Source organism: Vigna unguiculata, chromosome 4 (genome assembly GCF_037176805.1).
Source record: "Vigna unguiculata cultivar grain cowpea cultivar isolate G323 ecotype 2 chromosome 4, ASM3717680v1, whole genome shotgun sequence".
Taxonomy (NCBI): domain Eukaryota; kingdom Viridiplantae; phylum Streptophyta; class Magnoliopsida; order Fabales; family Fabaceae; genus Vigna; species Vigna unguiculata.
The window spans coordinates 20,413,201-20,430,942 of NC_140795.1; the positions used below are offsets into that span (position 1 = coordinate 20,413,201).

Genomic DNA, 17,742 nt, shown 5'->3' on the forward strand with positions numbered 1-17,742 from the left:
GGAAATCTCAATTAAATCAATCTTTAAGCACACAAATTCAATTAAATACCCAGAATTAAACATTAAATGAGGGCAAAAATACGCACTCATCAAAGATGCACTTCAAAAGGCTCAAGAGAAAGTGAGTGATGGATTGAGTTAAGCCTCAAATAAAAACAAAAAACATAACACAAATTGAATAGAAATAGAGGAAAACAACAACAAAATGGAAGAAATAGAAAATGGTAATGGAGATTTGAAGCACGCCACTCATAAAGGGGCCATAAAGGCTAACCAACTCTAGAGATGAGTGAATGGTGTCGCTACTTGCTAGGCAAGATAAGGCTAAGGTGAAGACTCCAACCCTATGGAGGAAGCTCATGGTTTTGGTTGAGCAAAACAAGTGTTAATACTCAAATTTATCAACCCTTTTACAAGCTAAAGAACACCCTTATATAGAGAATTCTAAAGGCCTCTAGGAAATAAACACAAGTTCAAAAGGATTACATAGCAAATACCAAACCCTAATTCTAGAAACATCTTCTAAAGGTAGCAAAGACTAGCATGGTGGTGGGAAACCTAGAGTCATTCTCGACCAAGCTTAAAGGAGGCCAAGGAGACAAAAGGTATAAAGGTACACTTGCTTTATGCTTCCCTCTCTCCTCCACCTAGGCTCAACATCATATTCATCCTCCACTAGGATTGCGCCACCAAATCCATGCTTCCTTAACCTAATTATTCCTTCAAAACACATAAACATAGATTAGCATGCTGGCTTAAGTCAAGTTAAACCTAGTCAAAAGTCAACAAGTCAAATAAGGTTGAGTCAACTAAGTCAACTTAGGGAATTCAAACATAATGGAAAACAATGAAATGATGAAGGATTATTGAATTTCCTTTCTAAACATGCTTAGTCTTCTTAAGCATGTGTCTCCATCCTTGGTTGGGGTCAGTCCTTCATTAGTTGTTGAAGGCTTGTAAAGAGATTCGTAGTGTTAGGCGTTGGTAGGCGGTAATTGGTTGTCAATATGATAACTTGTTGAACTTAGTACTCGGACCTCGGTTTGTTTGTAAAAAAAATTTATATTTCTTTAGCTATATAGCCCTATAGGTATAATAGCCTCCAGCCTCGAGAAGCGTAGCGATGAAGAGGTTGTAATGATGAAGTGACAGATCTGACATGGTGAGGAAGGTGGGGAGGTATGAGTTTGTTGGCACAAGAAACGAGGTAGGTCTAGGAAGTTCCAGAGTCGCGACCCTTGGCCTTCGTATTTGAGGAAATCTAATGGTTAAGAAGGATGGATGGTGATGACTTGGGCCCAACCAGAGGCCCAATCAAGGGTCCAATCACTGAAAGAATGCTTAGCAAAATACAAGAAGATATGGAGCATGAATATTCCAATCGGCTTAATGGTCTTCAAATGCTTTTCACTTAGGCCAAATAGGACATCAATAGGCTTTCAAATGAGCTAGTAGTATAGTTTTTATATTGAGCCATGCAATTAGACCATGCTTTCAATAAATGTCTTGCAAATAATGCGCCCATGAACCAAATCACCTAGCCTTTGAATTGGGCTTCTAATAACCCAATTAAAAGTGTAAAGCCGGTTTGCACCTAAAAATCCTAGAAGCTTCATCACATTGATCTCATTTAGCACATGCGCAAATGCATAGAAAATGTGACAAAGCACATGGGTTAGATCTAACTAATTTTGGCACCATTTTCCTTTAGCACATGTGAGGAATTTCAATTCCTTTAGGCGCCAATTCTTTATGGAGGATGGAGCCTCCTTCTCTTATAAAAGAAGGCCTCCCTTCATTGTAAAATCACTCTTGATTGTGTAAAGACATGTTGTTGAGATCAATCCAGAAAATTCCACTTGAGAGTCACTAGGCTAAAGCTTCCTTAGGATCCTCTCTAGCCACCCTTCCCCTGGGTGTCTTTCATCACCACGCCATTTCAACACCAAGTCAAGCCTTCTCTTCATTTGCTTTCTTATTATGCCTTACAGAGCTTCCATCCATCATTCTCTCAAATGGAGCTTCATTAGGTGGGAAGGTGAAAGGTCATGAGTGTTGGCTATAAATAGGAGGCTCATTTGCCCCAATCAGGCACCAAGTGATTGATAGATTTGCTTTGTTGTTGAGATCATTGTGAGAGAAGAGTGTTGTAAGTGTCGCCTACTACAAATTATGTCACATAATTGTTTGAATATGAGTGTCGTTGAGCAGTTGGATAATAGTAGTAACAGCAGCAGTCGTAGTAGCAGTAGTAGTCGGATGTTGACGTCCTATGCTACAATGTTAGTTTAAAAAATACCTACAAATTTTTTTAAAACCCGCAAGTACCCATAGATACCCACACACCCGCGAATATTTAAAAAAGATATATATTTTATAAAATTTTTAAATAAAATTATAAAAATATAAATATAATTTTAAATATAAATTATAATATATAATTTATATTATATATAAATTATATATATAATATATAAATTAAAAACTAGGGACTTGGAAACCAGGTGCCTAGATTCAGAGAAGGAGGCCAAGAATAAAGAAAAGGAATTGAAGAAAGAGGTGGTTATAAAGAAAGAGACCCATAAAGGACTTGAGGCCAACTTGTTTGGGCTTCATAAGTCTATCATAATTGAGTCCACCAACAACTTGAACAAGGAGTTGAGGCAGTCCGAATTTCTATACCAAAATGTGTTGACTGAATTTCGACCGAGACCAACTCGACCGAATTTCGACTAAACCAACTCGGCCAAATTTCGATTGAGACCAACTCGACCAAATTTTGACCAGGATTGAAAAGGCTAAATTTCAACAAAGGCCAACTCTGCCAAATTTTAGTTGGGACCGAATTTTGGTCGACCTTTAGCTAAAGCCAAACCATCTCTACCTACTCAATCCAACTAAAAACATAAATTAAAAATTTGAATTTGATATTTTGAATTTTTCATATTGAAAATGTGAATTCAAAAAATGAATACCAAATCAAAAATATATATAAAATGTAGAACGAATTAAAATCCAAATTTAATAAAATGGATTTTAAATTAATTAAATTTTTAATAAAATAAATTTTAAATGAATTAGACAAGAGAAAAAGAATATTAAATGAATTTTTAATAAAACAGGTCAAGAAAATTGAACTTTTTTCCGCCCTTAGTTTAGTCAATTCATTTATGAAAGATAGATTTAAAAGAATAAAAATTAACAAATTGTAAACAAATGTTACGATTTAAATATCTATTTATTTCAAAAATATAATCCGATGCTACTTTTAATTTCTATAAAATTCCTTTGCGCTATCAAATATTTTGTTCTAATCTATGTAGTTTGTAAATAATTTTCCTTTTGTTGCTATAAAATATTTTTCTAAATAAAATATTTTTCAAAATGATGTATCAAAAAGAGAAGCAAATTAAAAAGTTTTTTATAGACCAAAGACAATATAGAAGTATATTTCAAAGATCAATAATATATTTAAGTTCAAATTTATTCCTCCTTTACTCTGCAAAAGTATTCTTATTTTATTGTAAAATATAATAATCTCTGACAATGTGTTCAAATCGAAAAAATTACCCAAAAGGGAACTTATCAGCCATACATGTCCATGCAAGCCAATCATGATTCTTAAATACGAGCTTTTAATTATCAACCAAGCGCTGTACACAACATAGTTCACATAGCAAATTAGTAATATTCTGGGCATAGGAAAAGCCAAAAGTCAGAATCAACACAAAATATGAACAAGAACAACATAAACAACTTATCTCACAATATCAGCCGCATGTTATTGTTGGAGAAGATCAGCAGACACAACCACAATATCAACCTCACAAGAAGCACTTATACTTACGCTCATACACGAGATAACTTTGAAATTCCCAAGTTCACTCATCTAGTATTGACATTTTATAGCCATATGGAAATTTTTTAATTTTTGGCACAAATATTATCTGATTGCTCCAAGCAAATTGGCACCATCAAGCCTCGCACCTTCCAAGTGCTGAGTAACATAAAAAGGAACGAAGAAAATGTGTTAGCTAATCGCACTTAGAACAGAATAATATACTCGCCATAATTTTCCACCCATTCTAAACATAGGGAGCCAACAACAAAAGAAGCATTAAAACAATGGGAATTTGAAGCCCTCAAATCTGATCTCGCAAGGCATTTATTCCGTTGCCTAACCTTGTGTTTGGAGAAGAGATTTTAACAATTCCAAGAAATTGAAATACATAGTATTTGAATTACTTGCAATTGAATTATCTTCATTTTTTAAATAATTTGTTTGGATGAAGTAATTAAAATATTTTAAATTTTAATTTTTTTGTTTAAATAAAATAATCTAATTTCTATTTTAAGCCAAACTTAACTCTATTCAATACAGACCGGTTCAACTCGACCTTCGGTCGGGACCAGCTTAGCTCGACCTTCGGCTGGGGCCGGTTTAGCTTTATGGACTTATTAACTTTTTTTCATCCTGGCTAATGAGGAATTCAACAACTTGTTTGTTTTTTAGTGAATTTCAAATTCTATTATTTTAATTATTTGAAATACCTCTTTAAAATTCTTCAATTTTAATTTCCTATTAATTTTTCTATCAAAACAAGTTATTTTACTTCAAAAAAATTCAAAATTTTCAAATAAATGAATTACTCTATTAAATTGATTAGCAATTTTACATATCATAATTAGTAAAGAAACTCATAAGAACTATGAAAAATACAACTAATTAACATACCGTATCTCGAAGATTAACATGACGGAGATAAGCTCGTTGCAGGTTTGCACCCTTCAAGTTTGCGTTGTTCAGTTTTGCCCCCTAAGAAAAATAGGGAATTGATTTCAAAGTAGGCAAAAATAAGATTAACATTTCATTTCACCAAGCCATAAACTAAATTGAAATGAGAAAATGAATAGAAAATCAGTAGTAAATTAAACTGACAAACTTATACCAAATGTAGGAAATAACTAAACTGGTATTGATGTTTATATCTGATCAGAGGGATACAAGAAAATACAACAGAAACAACAGTCCACACACTTCTAATCCATGTTGAGGTTCCTCAACATTTTTAGGATTATGTTATCTCATTAATAGCATGTCATCTTCGGTCTTTAATAACAAAATTATTCATTCTATTTTATTTGAATACTTTAATTTATTTGTCACATGGGTGTAGCGTTTTCAGATTTTCTCTTTGTATCTTTGACGTTGGAGCCCTTATAACATACATGAATTAGCTAGGATATGAATCGATCCTTTAGGCACTCTTTCTCATATTTCATTCTGAAGTCTTATGTTAAGATATAAAGTAAGCAGAGGTATTTAAATTTAGAAATAAAATATAATTTTATTAAACATAAGGCATTGATAGGGTTGGCGCGGGGTGTTATTCTCAGTTTGGGTGATGACTTTTAGTATTGATAGGATGCTAAAAGGCATCATCTATTTGGGCCTTAGACCAGTCAATCATTAGTATAGGATCATACACTCTAGATTAGCATCGGCTAGGCTACACTCATTTTCTCTTTAAGGTATGTAAAACATCTTTGACCCTATTATATATGCTCATACAGTTCCAGTGCATTTTACCTTCAAGTTAGCACCTTCCAAAACGGCTCCCTCTAGATTGGCATTGGTAAGATCTGCATTCTGACAAGTTAAAAAGACATTCATTAATCATTATCACATACTTTTAATGAAGACACGACATTAAGGCTACTTTTATCAAGATTCGAAATACAACCCATCTCTAAAAATAAAAATTATCCATGTGTTAAAATACATCATAACGAAAACACCGATTTGCAACTACAACTTGACAACTAGAGAGTACTTTTAAGCTTAGTCCATCACTTGCTCGATTTATAAAAAAATCCGTTTTTTCTTCAAAACTCAAATCCTAAAGATACCTCATCTAAATTAGCCATCACTGAATACAATTGTCTATGTGAGTATAAATAATAATTCATACATCTTGACTTTTAGGCATGCATGACAGCATTAGGATATAAAGTTACAGATTTATTCCAATCCATAGTTTCTACAAAATACCATGATTATTTTCATAAATGCCCTTCTGATTTTGAAGAGAGAAATAGAGGGAATGAAAATAGAAAATAAACAAAGTGAAACAAAAAATAAAATAGAAGAAATAAAACTGAATATTTAGTCTATCTGTTGTTGGTAGGGGGATCTTTGCTATCAAAGTTGGTTTAGATGGCACTATTGATCAAATCAAAACTCGCTTGGTAGTCAAATTACACTCAGATATTCAAATTAGACTAAGTGAAACCTTCTCTACCGTTGCTAAGATGGTTTCTGTCCAATTATTCCTTGCCATGGCTGGTTGCGCTATATATATCGGTCAGATGTCAAGAATGTCTTCCTTCATGATGATTTGTTGGGAGGAAATTAATATGGAGCAATCTCTTAGTTCTATTGCCTAGAGGGAGTCTTCCGAATCTAAAAATCTTTATATGATTTCAAGCAATGTCCTAAGACCATGGTTTGGTAGTTATATCATCACACAACTATTGGATGTATCCACTTAGTGGTACATGTTGATGACATTATTCTTACAAATAGTGATCATCATGGCATATTACAGATAAAACAACACTTGTGTCATCAAAAAGACCTTGGCAAAGTCATTTCTTACGTATTCAACTAGCACAATCCAACAATGGAATTGTCCTTTCTCAAAGGAAGTATGCATACTTTAGAGGAAGTTGGACTAATGAATTCCAAGCTCATTGACTTACCATGATCCCGATACTAAACTTATACCTAGTCAAGGAGAGCCACTTCCTAGTCCTGAATAATAATAGAGATTAGTTGGAAAATTAAACTATTTCACGATTAATTGTCCTAACATTTCCATTGTAGTCAGTGTGATAAGCCAGATTCTAAATTATTCATGTAAAAAACATTGAAATGCAATTGTTCGCATTCTGATGTATATTATGCCCCTAGAAAAGGTTTGTTATATGGTCTCAATAATCATACTTGTGTGTTATTTAGGTGTCAATTGGACTTGTTCTTCCGAGGAGATCCACCTCCAAATAGTGTCATTATTGGGGACAATTTGATCTCTTGAAAAAGTAAAAAGCATATTGTAGTAGCAACTGTTATCTGTGATAACCAAGCTACCTACATATTTCTTCAAATACAATATTTCACCAGAGGACTAAAGATATTGAGGTAGATTGTCACTTTATCCAAGAAAGATTGCATTTGAAGACATCACCACTCAATTCGTTGACTCTAATTTGTTGCCATATATCTTCACTAAATCATTGTGGGTCCGAAAATTTACTATATGTGTAACAAGTTTTGTTCATATGATTTATATATATATATATATATATATATATATATATATATATATATACACATATATATATATATATGTATATATATATATATATACATACATATGTATGTGTGTGTGTATATATATATATATATACATATATATATATATATATATATATATATATGTGTGTGTACATGTATACATATTTATGTATGCAACACCCCTCTTTTCCAAAAACAGAAACCAAACCCCCTCCCTCTCATTTCCTCTGCAAACTCAACTCTCCCCTCTGTCTCCCTCTCTCTGATCCTTGCTGCTATCTCACCACCCTTGCTTCTTGATCAGGTTCTGGAGAGGAAGCCACACCTGAGCCTCCTGCTGCCTCCACTCATAGCCTCTCTTCTCCTAGGTAAGTCTCCCTTGTGGTTTAAAGTCCAATTTCGAAATTCAACTCGAATTCCTGCTTCCATTCAGAGTCTAACCAAGTGTTCATCCTTTCTATGTGGCTGGATGATGAATTCTTCTAGGTCGGACTGAGGAATTCTGCTCCCCTCTCCTAGGTTATCTTCATCCAAGCCTTAACTCAAAAATAGGTAAGGGAAGCTGACTTTTCAACTAAATTTAATGTGAATTGTGTTCATGAGTGATTTAATTGTGTGATTGTGTGTTTAATTGGTGTTTGAGACTGCTTGTGTGTGAAATTGGGTGGTGGATGATTCTGAGCGAGCTTGCATGTGAAGAACAGAGAGGATTTCCTGGTAGTTTCGCCCAGGCGAGCAGCACTCGCCTGAGCGAAAATACCAGAAGATCACCTCTGTCACTGCGCGAAATCTCGCCTAGGCGAGCTGGAGTCGCCTGAGCGAGATAACTTCTCATATAGGCAAGCCAGTTTAGCCTGAGCGAGAGTTCGCCCAAGATTTTTAATTTGCCACTGTATTAGGTCTCGCCCAGGCGAGAGCAACTCGCCTAAGCGAGATAAACTCTCTAGCTTAGGCGAGACCCTCTAGCCTAAGCGAAATTCCCTGCAAAAGTTAGTTTTCTCATTGTTTCAATTACATGATGCTATATTGATTGCCTTAAGACGATAATGGTTGATCTTGTATGTGATCCTTATGCATGATAGACAGTGTGATGGAATTGAGTGTGAATTTGATATGAATGAGAAGGGAAATTCTAAGGAAATGGTTTTAGTAAATGTAAGGGCATGAGGACACATTGGTGGCATCCTGGCGCTCCTAGTAACCATTAAGACTCAAGTAGAGTATGATGGATTACGTCGGGGGGAGTAGCAGGAGGTCCTGGTCTATGAATCCGATCCGTCATAGAGGTGATGGGATTTATCTTGGGAGTGGTTGGGTGAATACCCCTTGTGCCTAAAACTCTGCAGAGTTTGGGAACCGTCTCAAGTGCAAGTCACCGAGAGCTCCAATGCCGCTTACATAATCCGGATATTGAGTCTAGAATGGTGTGTGGCGTTATGGTTGGGATTAATTGGATGATTTTGATAATTGTGTGATAAATTCTGTTTTCTGCCTAAGTGTAACAATTGCATGATTTGCTCTTGGTTCAAGTTAGCTTACCCTTCTTGTATGTTGTGTGTTCCTTGTGTCTTCTATTTATGCAATGATCGTCCTTATTGAATGGCGTGAGCAGATATAGGTGCAGGTGAGGATACACCCCTCCAGGACAGGAAATGAGTATGTTAGACGTTCCAGTAGTTGTAGCCTTTTGTTTTGCTTAGCTGACCGGGTGTTTTGTAACCCTTTAGTAATATATGGGCTGTATGTATTGATCAGTGTATGTATGGTTATTTTGAGGATGACTGTATTATACATTATACTGGCCTACGTCATCATCTGCTTCTGAATTATTGAAATTTAAATGTTTTGTTTAATAGTATAAAAACTATGAAAACGGGATGTTACAATGTATATATGTATCTATGTGTATATATATATATATATATATATATATATATATATATATATATATATGTATATATGTATGTATGTATATATGTATGTATGTATGCCTTGGCCCATCTCTTTGTATCTTCTTTGCCTTTGAGACACTTATATGCAAACATGCTCCTCTGTTGTAATAGACACAAAGAGAAATTATTTTTGTCACTTCACAATATATCTCAACAAAATAATTGCAGTTGTTCCTCTTTTAGATAAAATGACAACAAAACACATAAGGAATATATTTATCATTTAAAAAAGAGATATACTCAGATGAACCTCACATATAAGTTATAAGTGACAATGATTGGCACACAATATAAACAAATTAGATGACATAAACAAATTAATAATTGATTAGACAAGTAAAAGTTGGTGAACCTGTAGATGTGCTGTACGCAAATCTGCACCACATAAGCTAGAATCTACTAAGCAAGCATCTGCAAAATAGCAGTTTCAAACAAACTTCAGTTCCAAGTATATTATTGTTTGATATATCAATACAGGCAAATGCAAGTTGCAGTTCTCATTACATTTTTGTGTAACCAAGGGCATAAAGTAATCCAACTTGAAATATAGTGAAGCATTAAAAGGATAAAGCAATATATGTGGAAAGTCACCAAAATTGTGTTACACCTAACTCACTTTATAGGAATTGGAAGCCTCTTTTTAGGATGCCATAATTACAGCCTTAGGTGGAGGCTTAGTTCCACATCAACTAGAGATATAACATAAATAGAGTTTATAAATTTTGGACAGTACTTACCTTCTAAGTTGATTTTATGGGATTTTGTTCGATTCTTAACCTAAATTATACGAAGATATCAGAGTTTATCTTTGATTTATTATTAGCCACCTACATTTGCTATTTTCTTGATTTATTATTAATTGCAACAACCCTAACCCACCTTAGTTGATGCTTCCATGATTGTAGCCTCAAGGATAGCGGTGGTTTAGTCCCATATTGACTACAGATACAACTTAAACAAAGATTATAAAATAGTTTTGGCGGGATTGATTCAAGCTCTCATGAGTGCATAAATGAAGATAATGAGCTAGAACACGCTATACCTAGAAGATTTATAAGAAGTATGTCAAAACCAGAGGTTCTTAATCAACAAAATATTTCTCGTTCTTTCTTATTTTGTATTTGTTAGACTAATAATTTGTAAGGTTTTATTTCTTTTGGAGTGTAATTAGTAATTAGGTTTAGATGAGCCTTTTCAAAAGGAAAGAAGGGAAAAGAAGACGACACTCAAGATAAAAAGGAAAAGAAAATCAAAGAGTTAATATCCCCTCTCTTAAGAAAGGAGAAAAGAAGAGCTTAATTCCCCTCCCTTAGGTTCTCATATTTATAATGACATTGGTAATTTAGATAAAACAAATGAGAGGGAAGAGAAAAAAATAAGAAAGGCCATATTTAGAGTCCTAGGTACAGCACACAACAGTTTTTCACTGAAATTTATTTAAGATCAATTCTAACACTTCCTTCAAGCTAGAGCATACAAAGTATTTGTCAAGCTTAGAACAAATACATTCAATTTGAGGTCCTCTCAAGGATTTGATTAATGAATTTGCAAGATAATCATTGAATATGACAAACTCACAGCAAATTTCCCGGACAACAAGTTTTCCCAAATATAATGACAATCAATTTCTACGTGTTTAGTGCTCTCATAGAAAACTAGATTAGAAGAAATGTGGATAGCAATTTGGTTATCATAATACATCTTCATTTGCTGAATCTCACAAAAATCTAACTCTTTCGGGGATTGTTTTACCCTTACAAGCTCACAAGAGATGTCATTTCCCAATACTCAACTTTAGCAATTGTTCATACAACTTCACTTTGTTTCTTTTTTTTCCAGAAATAATATTTCGTCCAATTAAAACACTATTTTTTTGTAGAGTGTTCCCGGTAATAAAGATTGAACAAGCAGGGAAACAGTGGTTTGACTGTGTAAAAATAATACTTAACATTGGGTGTTTAGAATGATATAATACAGTTTTGCAGTTCTGCCTGACAAGACTTAGAGAGAGAGAGAGAGAGAGAAATAAGTTATGGGCGGTTACAAACTAGTGTAACCTCCAAAAATTACAAAATAAAGAGAAAAAAAAAACAGAAAAGAGATACAACTGAATAGAAAATAAGAGAATACAACTGAAAAAATTGGATTTTCATTGCATAATGTCTTTGTGGGTTTCATAATAAATTCTAAACTTAATTTGTTAGCAATATAAGAATGCACTGTGGGAATCAAAGGGCTTTTGGTGGGGGTAGGTGGAATATAAAGAATGCAGGTTTTATAAGAAAGTTAGCAATCTTGTAGACATGAAAACAATATGTTAAGAATTACATATTACCACAAATTGCACTGTGGGGTATCTTGGAATCAGTTCGTAAAGGATTTAAGTTAGGTTGATGAATAGAAAAGAAGTATCAAAATTTGTCACAGCGAAGTGTGCTTAAAATCATGAAGGGAACTCTAATACGGAGCTAAAAGATTAGTGATACTCTATGACATGACAGTGATTAATGAATGTTGGGACATAATATGGTTATGCCGATATTGTGATGTTTTGATATAGCCCCCCATGGATTGATCAATGTAGCCAACTCCACATAGTGCAAAAAAGCTTGGTTGTGTTGTTGTGTATTGGCAGTAACACCCGTATTGATTTCAGATATGAGAACTGATAAATACTAAAAGGTACATAAAAATAAAATACGTGTACACCTTGTAGATTTGCACTCTGAAGGCATGCACCAGCTAATAAAGCACCACGAAGGTTTGCCCCAGTAAATTCACATCTTTCCTAGGCAAGAGTAAGAAATTTAGAGGCCTGCAAGTATGTGTAAAATGGAATGTAGAGTTTTCTGAGTAACTTACTCACGCAAAGTTGCATTGTGAAAAATGGAGGCCTCGGCATCAACATCCTATGAAATTAAATACGCACACGGAAAATTTATAAATTAAAATTAAATTTATATGCTGAAGTGATTAATAATATAGCCGAAATATACATTTTTCCAACTAAACAATATAAGCATGTAGTGTCACAAGTATTAAAAAGTTATCAAGAAAAAATTTGGTGATAAGATAGCAAAAACAATTTTTTGCCCAATGTTGTACTATACATCATTTATATTATTTATATTGTGAAGTTAAATATGGATATTATTGGTTTAGTCATTTAAAGTGGGATTTTATTGTCCTAAAGCAAACCAAAGAAAAGTTTATAAGTCAATGAAAGGGATTTTATTTCAGGTCTAATATGCAATGTCCAAATAGGCCGGATCTACTTTCCAAATTACTATCCTGAAGTATTGTGATTCTGGACAGAACCATACTTACTCGAAACTTTGCACATTGAAGGTTTGCTCGTGAAAAGAACACATTTTTAAGACAAGCATAGCTGAAATCTACATATGATAAATCCTGAAAATTCATAAGAAAATTACCAAGATAGTATCAAGATACCAGATATTATCCAGAAACACACAACTGCTTTATAAGTAAACTAAGATACTGCTAAAAGACATTCTAGGTCCAAGAAATTACCAGTTTAGAGAGGTCAAGTCCAGAAAGATTAACCCCTCGAAACCTTACTTTCTCAGATTGTATACACTTGATGATGTCTGTACGTGTCAACTCTGTATGGAACTCATCAACTTCCTTCTTTTTATTGAGGACAGCATATATTCCATCTATAAGCCCCTGAGGTTTACCATGTGATCACAGGTTAAAGGGTTTTAAAAAGGTGTGAAGTTTCAGTTCCTTTTCCATTTGGTAAAGTAATTGTGAGTATCTAGGCAGAAGGAATATGACAGATTTCAAGTTTGACATATATATACAGACACACACTTAAAGAATATAAGGAAACAAAGAATTATTTCATTTGTTACAATTACAGAAATAAGTGGCGATCTTATATAATCAGAAATATTGCTACAATTATAAGAATAATGAGTTGATCCCACACAATTTTGGAATATCTACAGTGTATATGTATTATTGGGAACTTTGTTACTTCTTTCTTTATCATATATTTGATATCAGATGACCATAAATTTTCTCTATTTATTATATTGATTCCTTTTCCTCAATATAAATAAATCATTCGTACTATCTGAAAAATGTATTGTTTCAGCTTAATGTTTCTGTCTTCCCTACAGTTTAACATGGTATATAAAGCCCTTTTCAAAACAATGTTAGCACCATTAGACCCACTATCTCTGGAGCATTTTTTTTTTGTGAACCTTTCTCCAAGGTTTGCTGTCACTGTTCCAATGCCCTCTCATTAAGTTTTTTTTATTTACTTTTTCTCCTCAAACTTTCCAAAAGAGATGTCTTCCAATACCACATCAATCTCCAAAACAAATTCTCCCATCTTTTCTATCCATGTTGTTAGTTTTGAGAAGATGGACAGATCTAATAACTCACTCACTCCAACCTATTTCTCACCTCATGAGATGTGTTGGCCATGCTCTATATACCAATGACACATAACATTTCTAAGGTGTGTCAAAATCTCTTGACACTTGTTGCTCCACAACATCTTGAGGGTTCTATGTCTACTTATATTTGGTGGCTTCATGTTGTTTATATGATTTTAATGAGCTCCTTCCACCATCTGCAAATGTGAAGAAGGAACTTGAGAAGTACATTACATTCTTTGACCTTGGGCCTATATAGTTTGCCATGAGAGTATGTTGAACCCATGATCAGATTTTGGGATCACTAGTGAATCCTATTATCTCCTCAGTATCATCTACACTCGTCTGAATTTCACAAGAGATAAACATCGAGACACAAATTTCATTTGCAGGTGAAAACACTACCTTTACATCAAAGAGTAATAATTCAAGATGCTATTGAACCGGTAATTCTAAAAATTGCCCAAAATGTGAACATTGCCATCTCATTAGAGGTACAATTAATAGGTATTGAAAGTTGCATGGGCAACACCCTCATCCACACAATATTTGCCAAGCATCAATTACTGAATCACCAATTGCTCCTACATTACTAAATGATTCATCTCCAACAACATTTGAATACTTTATCAAATGGTGTGACACTCCAATCCATAAGTAGCATTGTTGCGATAACACACACCAGTAACTCATCTACTTGTCTCTCTTAATCTCCCTCTCTTGGTCCCTAGGTTATTGACTCATGCAACTAATTACATATCTAGTGATCGTTCTTTTTTTTTCTCCTCCTTTACTAATGTTGTCAATTTGCCTTTTATAATTGTTGTTAATGGTTTACAAAACGAGCTTGCGGCATTGGTACTACCCAACCCCTCTTATCCTCAATTGTTTGACTCTTTGTTGTATACCTAATTGGTCCCTTTCAATTTATTGTCTATGACGCCATTGACCCAATCCCATGATATTATCCTCACATTCAATAAAAATATTGTTATATTGTAGGATCAGATATCAGGTTGGTGATTGGCATCAAATGTGAGTCACAGTCTATACTATCTCCATCCAATACCATTGGAATGTGCATCAACAATATCTCCAATGATGATTCATGCACAATTAGGACATATCGGGCTAACAAAGTTGCACATGATGGTTTTGGTAGCACGTGTTGTTTACAAATTACATCCCAACTTAGTTGATTCTTACTTTTGAAAAGTCCCCTTTTCAGAATAATCACCCAATATTCCAAAAAAATACTCAAGTTCTCCTAACTCCTTCATATCAAATTGGACTGCCAAATTTTCCTTTATAGTCAATTTCTATATTTTATCATCTCCTACAAAATCATACAATGGAAAAGCCACGAACATGGGACTCACCACCACTAGAGCCATAGCTAGAAGAATAAATGAAGGTTGGGCCTCTACTGAAGATAGCAGACCCATGAATCTCTTTACATGGACCACCTCTTAATGAGCTTGAAGATTAGGCCAACCTAATTGGGCTCACACAACAATTTTGACGCTAAGGTGGCACACTTTATATCAAACAGATTTTGGTTTACACCTAACGCTACTAGTTTTAAAGTCCCTGCTCTTAGTAATGCAATCTTTGCTTTAAGCTGACCTTAGTTTGAGGATTTTTTTTAATTAACACCTTAAGAAGAAAGGATCATTCCAACATTTTGTACCGTATGATTAAGAAAAACAAAAAATGTGAAACTAGATTGGTTTGGATGCAATACAAATAGGGAGTTAAAGGTTCTCTAGGTATATCTAGTTTAGGGAGTAACTTTAGAGATCACCATGCTTCCATTGTGGGTTATTTCTTTTAATATCTTGGTCTTGATAATGCCTTATATGCAGAGGTGCGATGGGATTGATTCTTGACATGGAAATTGCTATCTGCAGAGGTTGGAATACCTCTAGATTGAGTGTGATTCTCAATTTCTTATGCAGGCTTCATCCATTACTTCTATTATTTTTTGGAATATTTGTAGTATATTGAAGAATCGTTTTTTAAATAGTAATATTATGTATATTCATCTTTCGAAAATTATAAAAAGAAGGTAATCAATGTGTTGATAAACTTGTTGAGTTTGCACCTAGGCCTCACGGTTATACTTTGTGGGTAATTTTGTTAGCTTCATTTGTTCTGAGTTTTTCAAGGTTAGATTTGATTTACCCTTTTATAAGGTTAGAAAATAGTGGATCAGGCTTGGTCTGTCCACTATCTTCTTTTGTATTTTCCTCTTTTTTTAATATTATGAGGTGCTACATATATATGATGTTCTATGTGGTGCCAACATAATTGGGATAACAAACAGTATAGTGATGCCTTAACCCTCCCATTTTTATTAACAAAAACTTGGCATGGTTTTAAATTCACAATTACAATCACAATATTACAGTTTCAAAGCGCAAATGTAATTTAAAACCACGTCGCCTAAAAGGGTATAAATTTCTACTTCAAAAGCAAATTGATAGAAATCAGATTCCAATAAAACAGAATAGTGCTTACAAGAAGTTGATAGTACTCAGCCTCCCTTAACAATTCCGAGTACTGATATTCTTCAAGAGTAGGCACCACACCATCCCTTAACCAATTGAGAATGTGCCGAAAGTGTTTACCATCCCTATCAACAAACACATACCCCTGCATCCATCGCCAATTACCAAATCAATCCATAACTAAGATTAGATACACAATTAGACAAACATGAAGAATTTTAATTTTAACAGCGATGGAGCATGTATCTAGGGGGTAACTTTCTTCTTGAATTCAGATGTATTTTGTGAAAAAGAAAAAATAAAGTTGTATTCGTAAAATAAATTGTGTTTATAAAATAAACTGGATGTTTGGAACTTCAGCTGTAATTTAATAAAACCCTGCTTTTCCAACACAAATAAGTTGATTTTGTGAATTGGAAAAGTTAGCAGTTTATGATTATTTTGTAACAGAATTTAAATTTTCAGCTTCATTCATATGAATACTATTTTTCAGAAATAAAAGCTGATGTTTTTGTTGCATCTAAACGAAACTATTTATGTTAAAATTACATTTCAGCATCCAAACAAAAAGCATGTTCTGATAATATTCAGTTGTAATAATAATCGATTACACATATAATGGACACACTCAAGTTAAAACGCCTTAGGTCTCTAAATCATAGCCAAAATTGATTTAAATTGATTTAAATCACTACATGTTGAAATACGGTAGATTCAATCTCTGATCCTGTATTCCCATTCGAACTTCACCAAGGACAAAACCCACCGCATTTCGACACCAAACCAATCAATTTTAATACGTATGGACAAAACCAATATTAACAAAATATTAAGAACCTTAAACACATTCTAACTTAATAATAACAACAAATTGCAATTGCCTTGTCAGAATCTTGGCACAGAGTGTGGCGGCCACTAAACATGGCGGCAAGCATTGAATCGGGCTCGCGCTGTGTGAGAGTGTCGGTGGTGGTGCAGAATTTCTTTCCACCTGGAAATACAATCAACGAAGGGAAGGAAATGAAGGGAAACAGGGTGAGAAACCGCGTCGTGTTGAGAGAGAAATGAAGGAAAACAGAAGGTGAGAAAATGGCGTTGTGTGAAGAGAGAAAGAAAAAGAGGGTTTACCGATGTTGAGGCGAACGACGGAGGATAAATCGGATTGGAGGTTCTTCATTGTGGCGAAGTGAACCGCAAAGAGAGAGCTACAACCACTTTAGTGTGTTTGGAATCAGATGGAAGGGGCATGATTAGAAGACCATGTTGGTCACAGAAGACAAAAAGTCAGGGTATTTTGTTATGTTTTTACCATTAGTTGTTAAATTTTATTAAGAGAAGCAGAAGAGATAAATCAAAAGAAGATAATGAATGATAGGATGATTATAAAAGTTTTTTATTTTCTGTTTTTCTCTTAGGAAACAAAGACCGTAACTTTATTTTCCTGTTTTAATTTTTAAGTTTATATTTTTATTATATATACATTAGCGAAAATACATGTGTATTTATTTTTTTAT

The 17,742-nt window shown here is 34.0% G+C and overlaps 1 protein-coding gene across 2 annotated transcripts; it reads right to left on the reverse strand.

The window, feature by feature from the left end:
• Positions 1-3,615: 3,615 nt before the first annotated feature.
• FIP2 (potassium channel tetramerization domain-containing protein / pentapeptide repeat-containing protein) lies at positions 3,616-17,555 on the reverse strand. Of its 2 annotated transcripts, XM_028066602.2 has the most exons (11): positions 17,357-17,555; positions 17,110-17,219; positions 16,239-16,373; positions 12,844-12,999; positions 12,637-12,720; positions 12,172-12,218; positions 12,019-12,092; positions 9,662-9,720; positions 5,591-5,650; positions 4,736-4,816; positions 3,616-3,997 (listed from the first exon to the last, which is right to left on the reverse strand). In XM_028066602.2, the coding sequence occupies exons 1-11, from the start codon at positions 17,403-17,405 to the stop codon at positions 3,944-3,946; spliced, it is 909 nt and encodes a 302-aa protein (XP_027922403.1). In that variant the 5' UTR covers positions 17,406-17,555; the 3' UTR covers positions 3,616-3,943. The 2 variants fall into 2 exon arrangements, with proteins under 2 accessions (XP_027922403.1, XP_027922404.1); XM_028066603.2 differs by lacking the exon at positions 5,591-5,650.
• Positions 17,556-17,742: the final 187 nt, after the last annotated feature.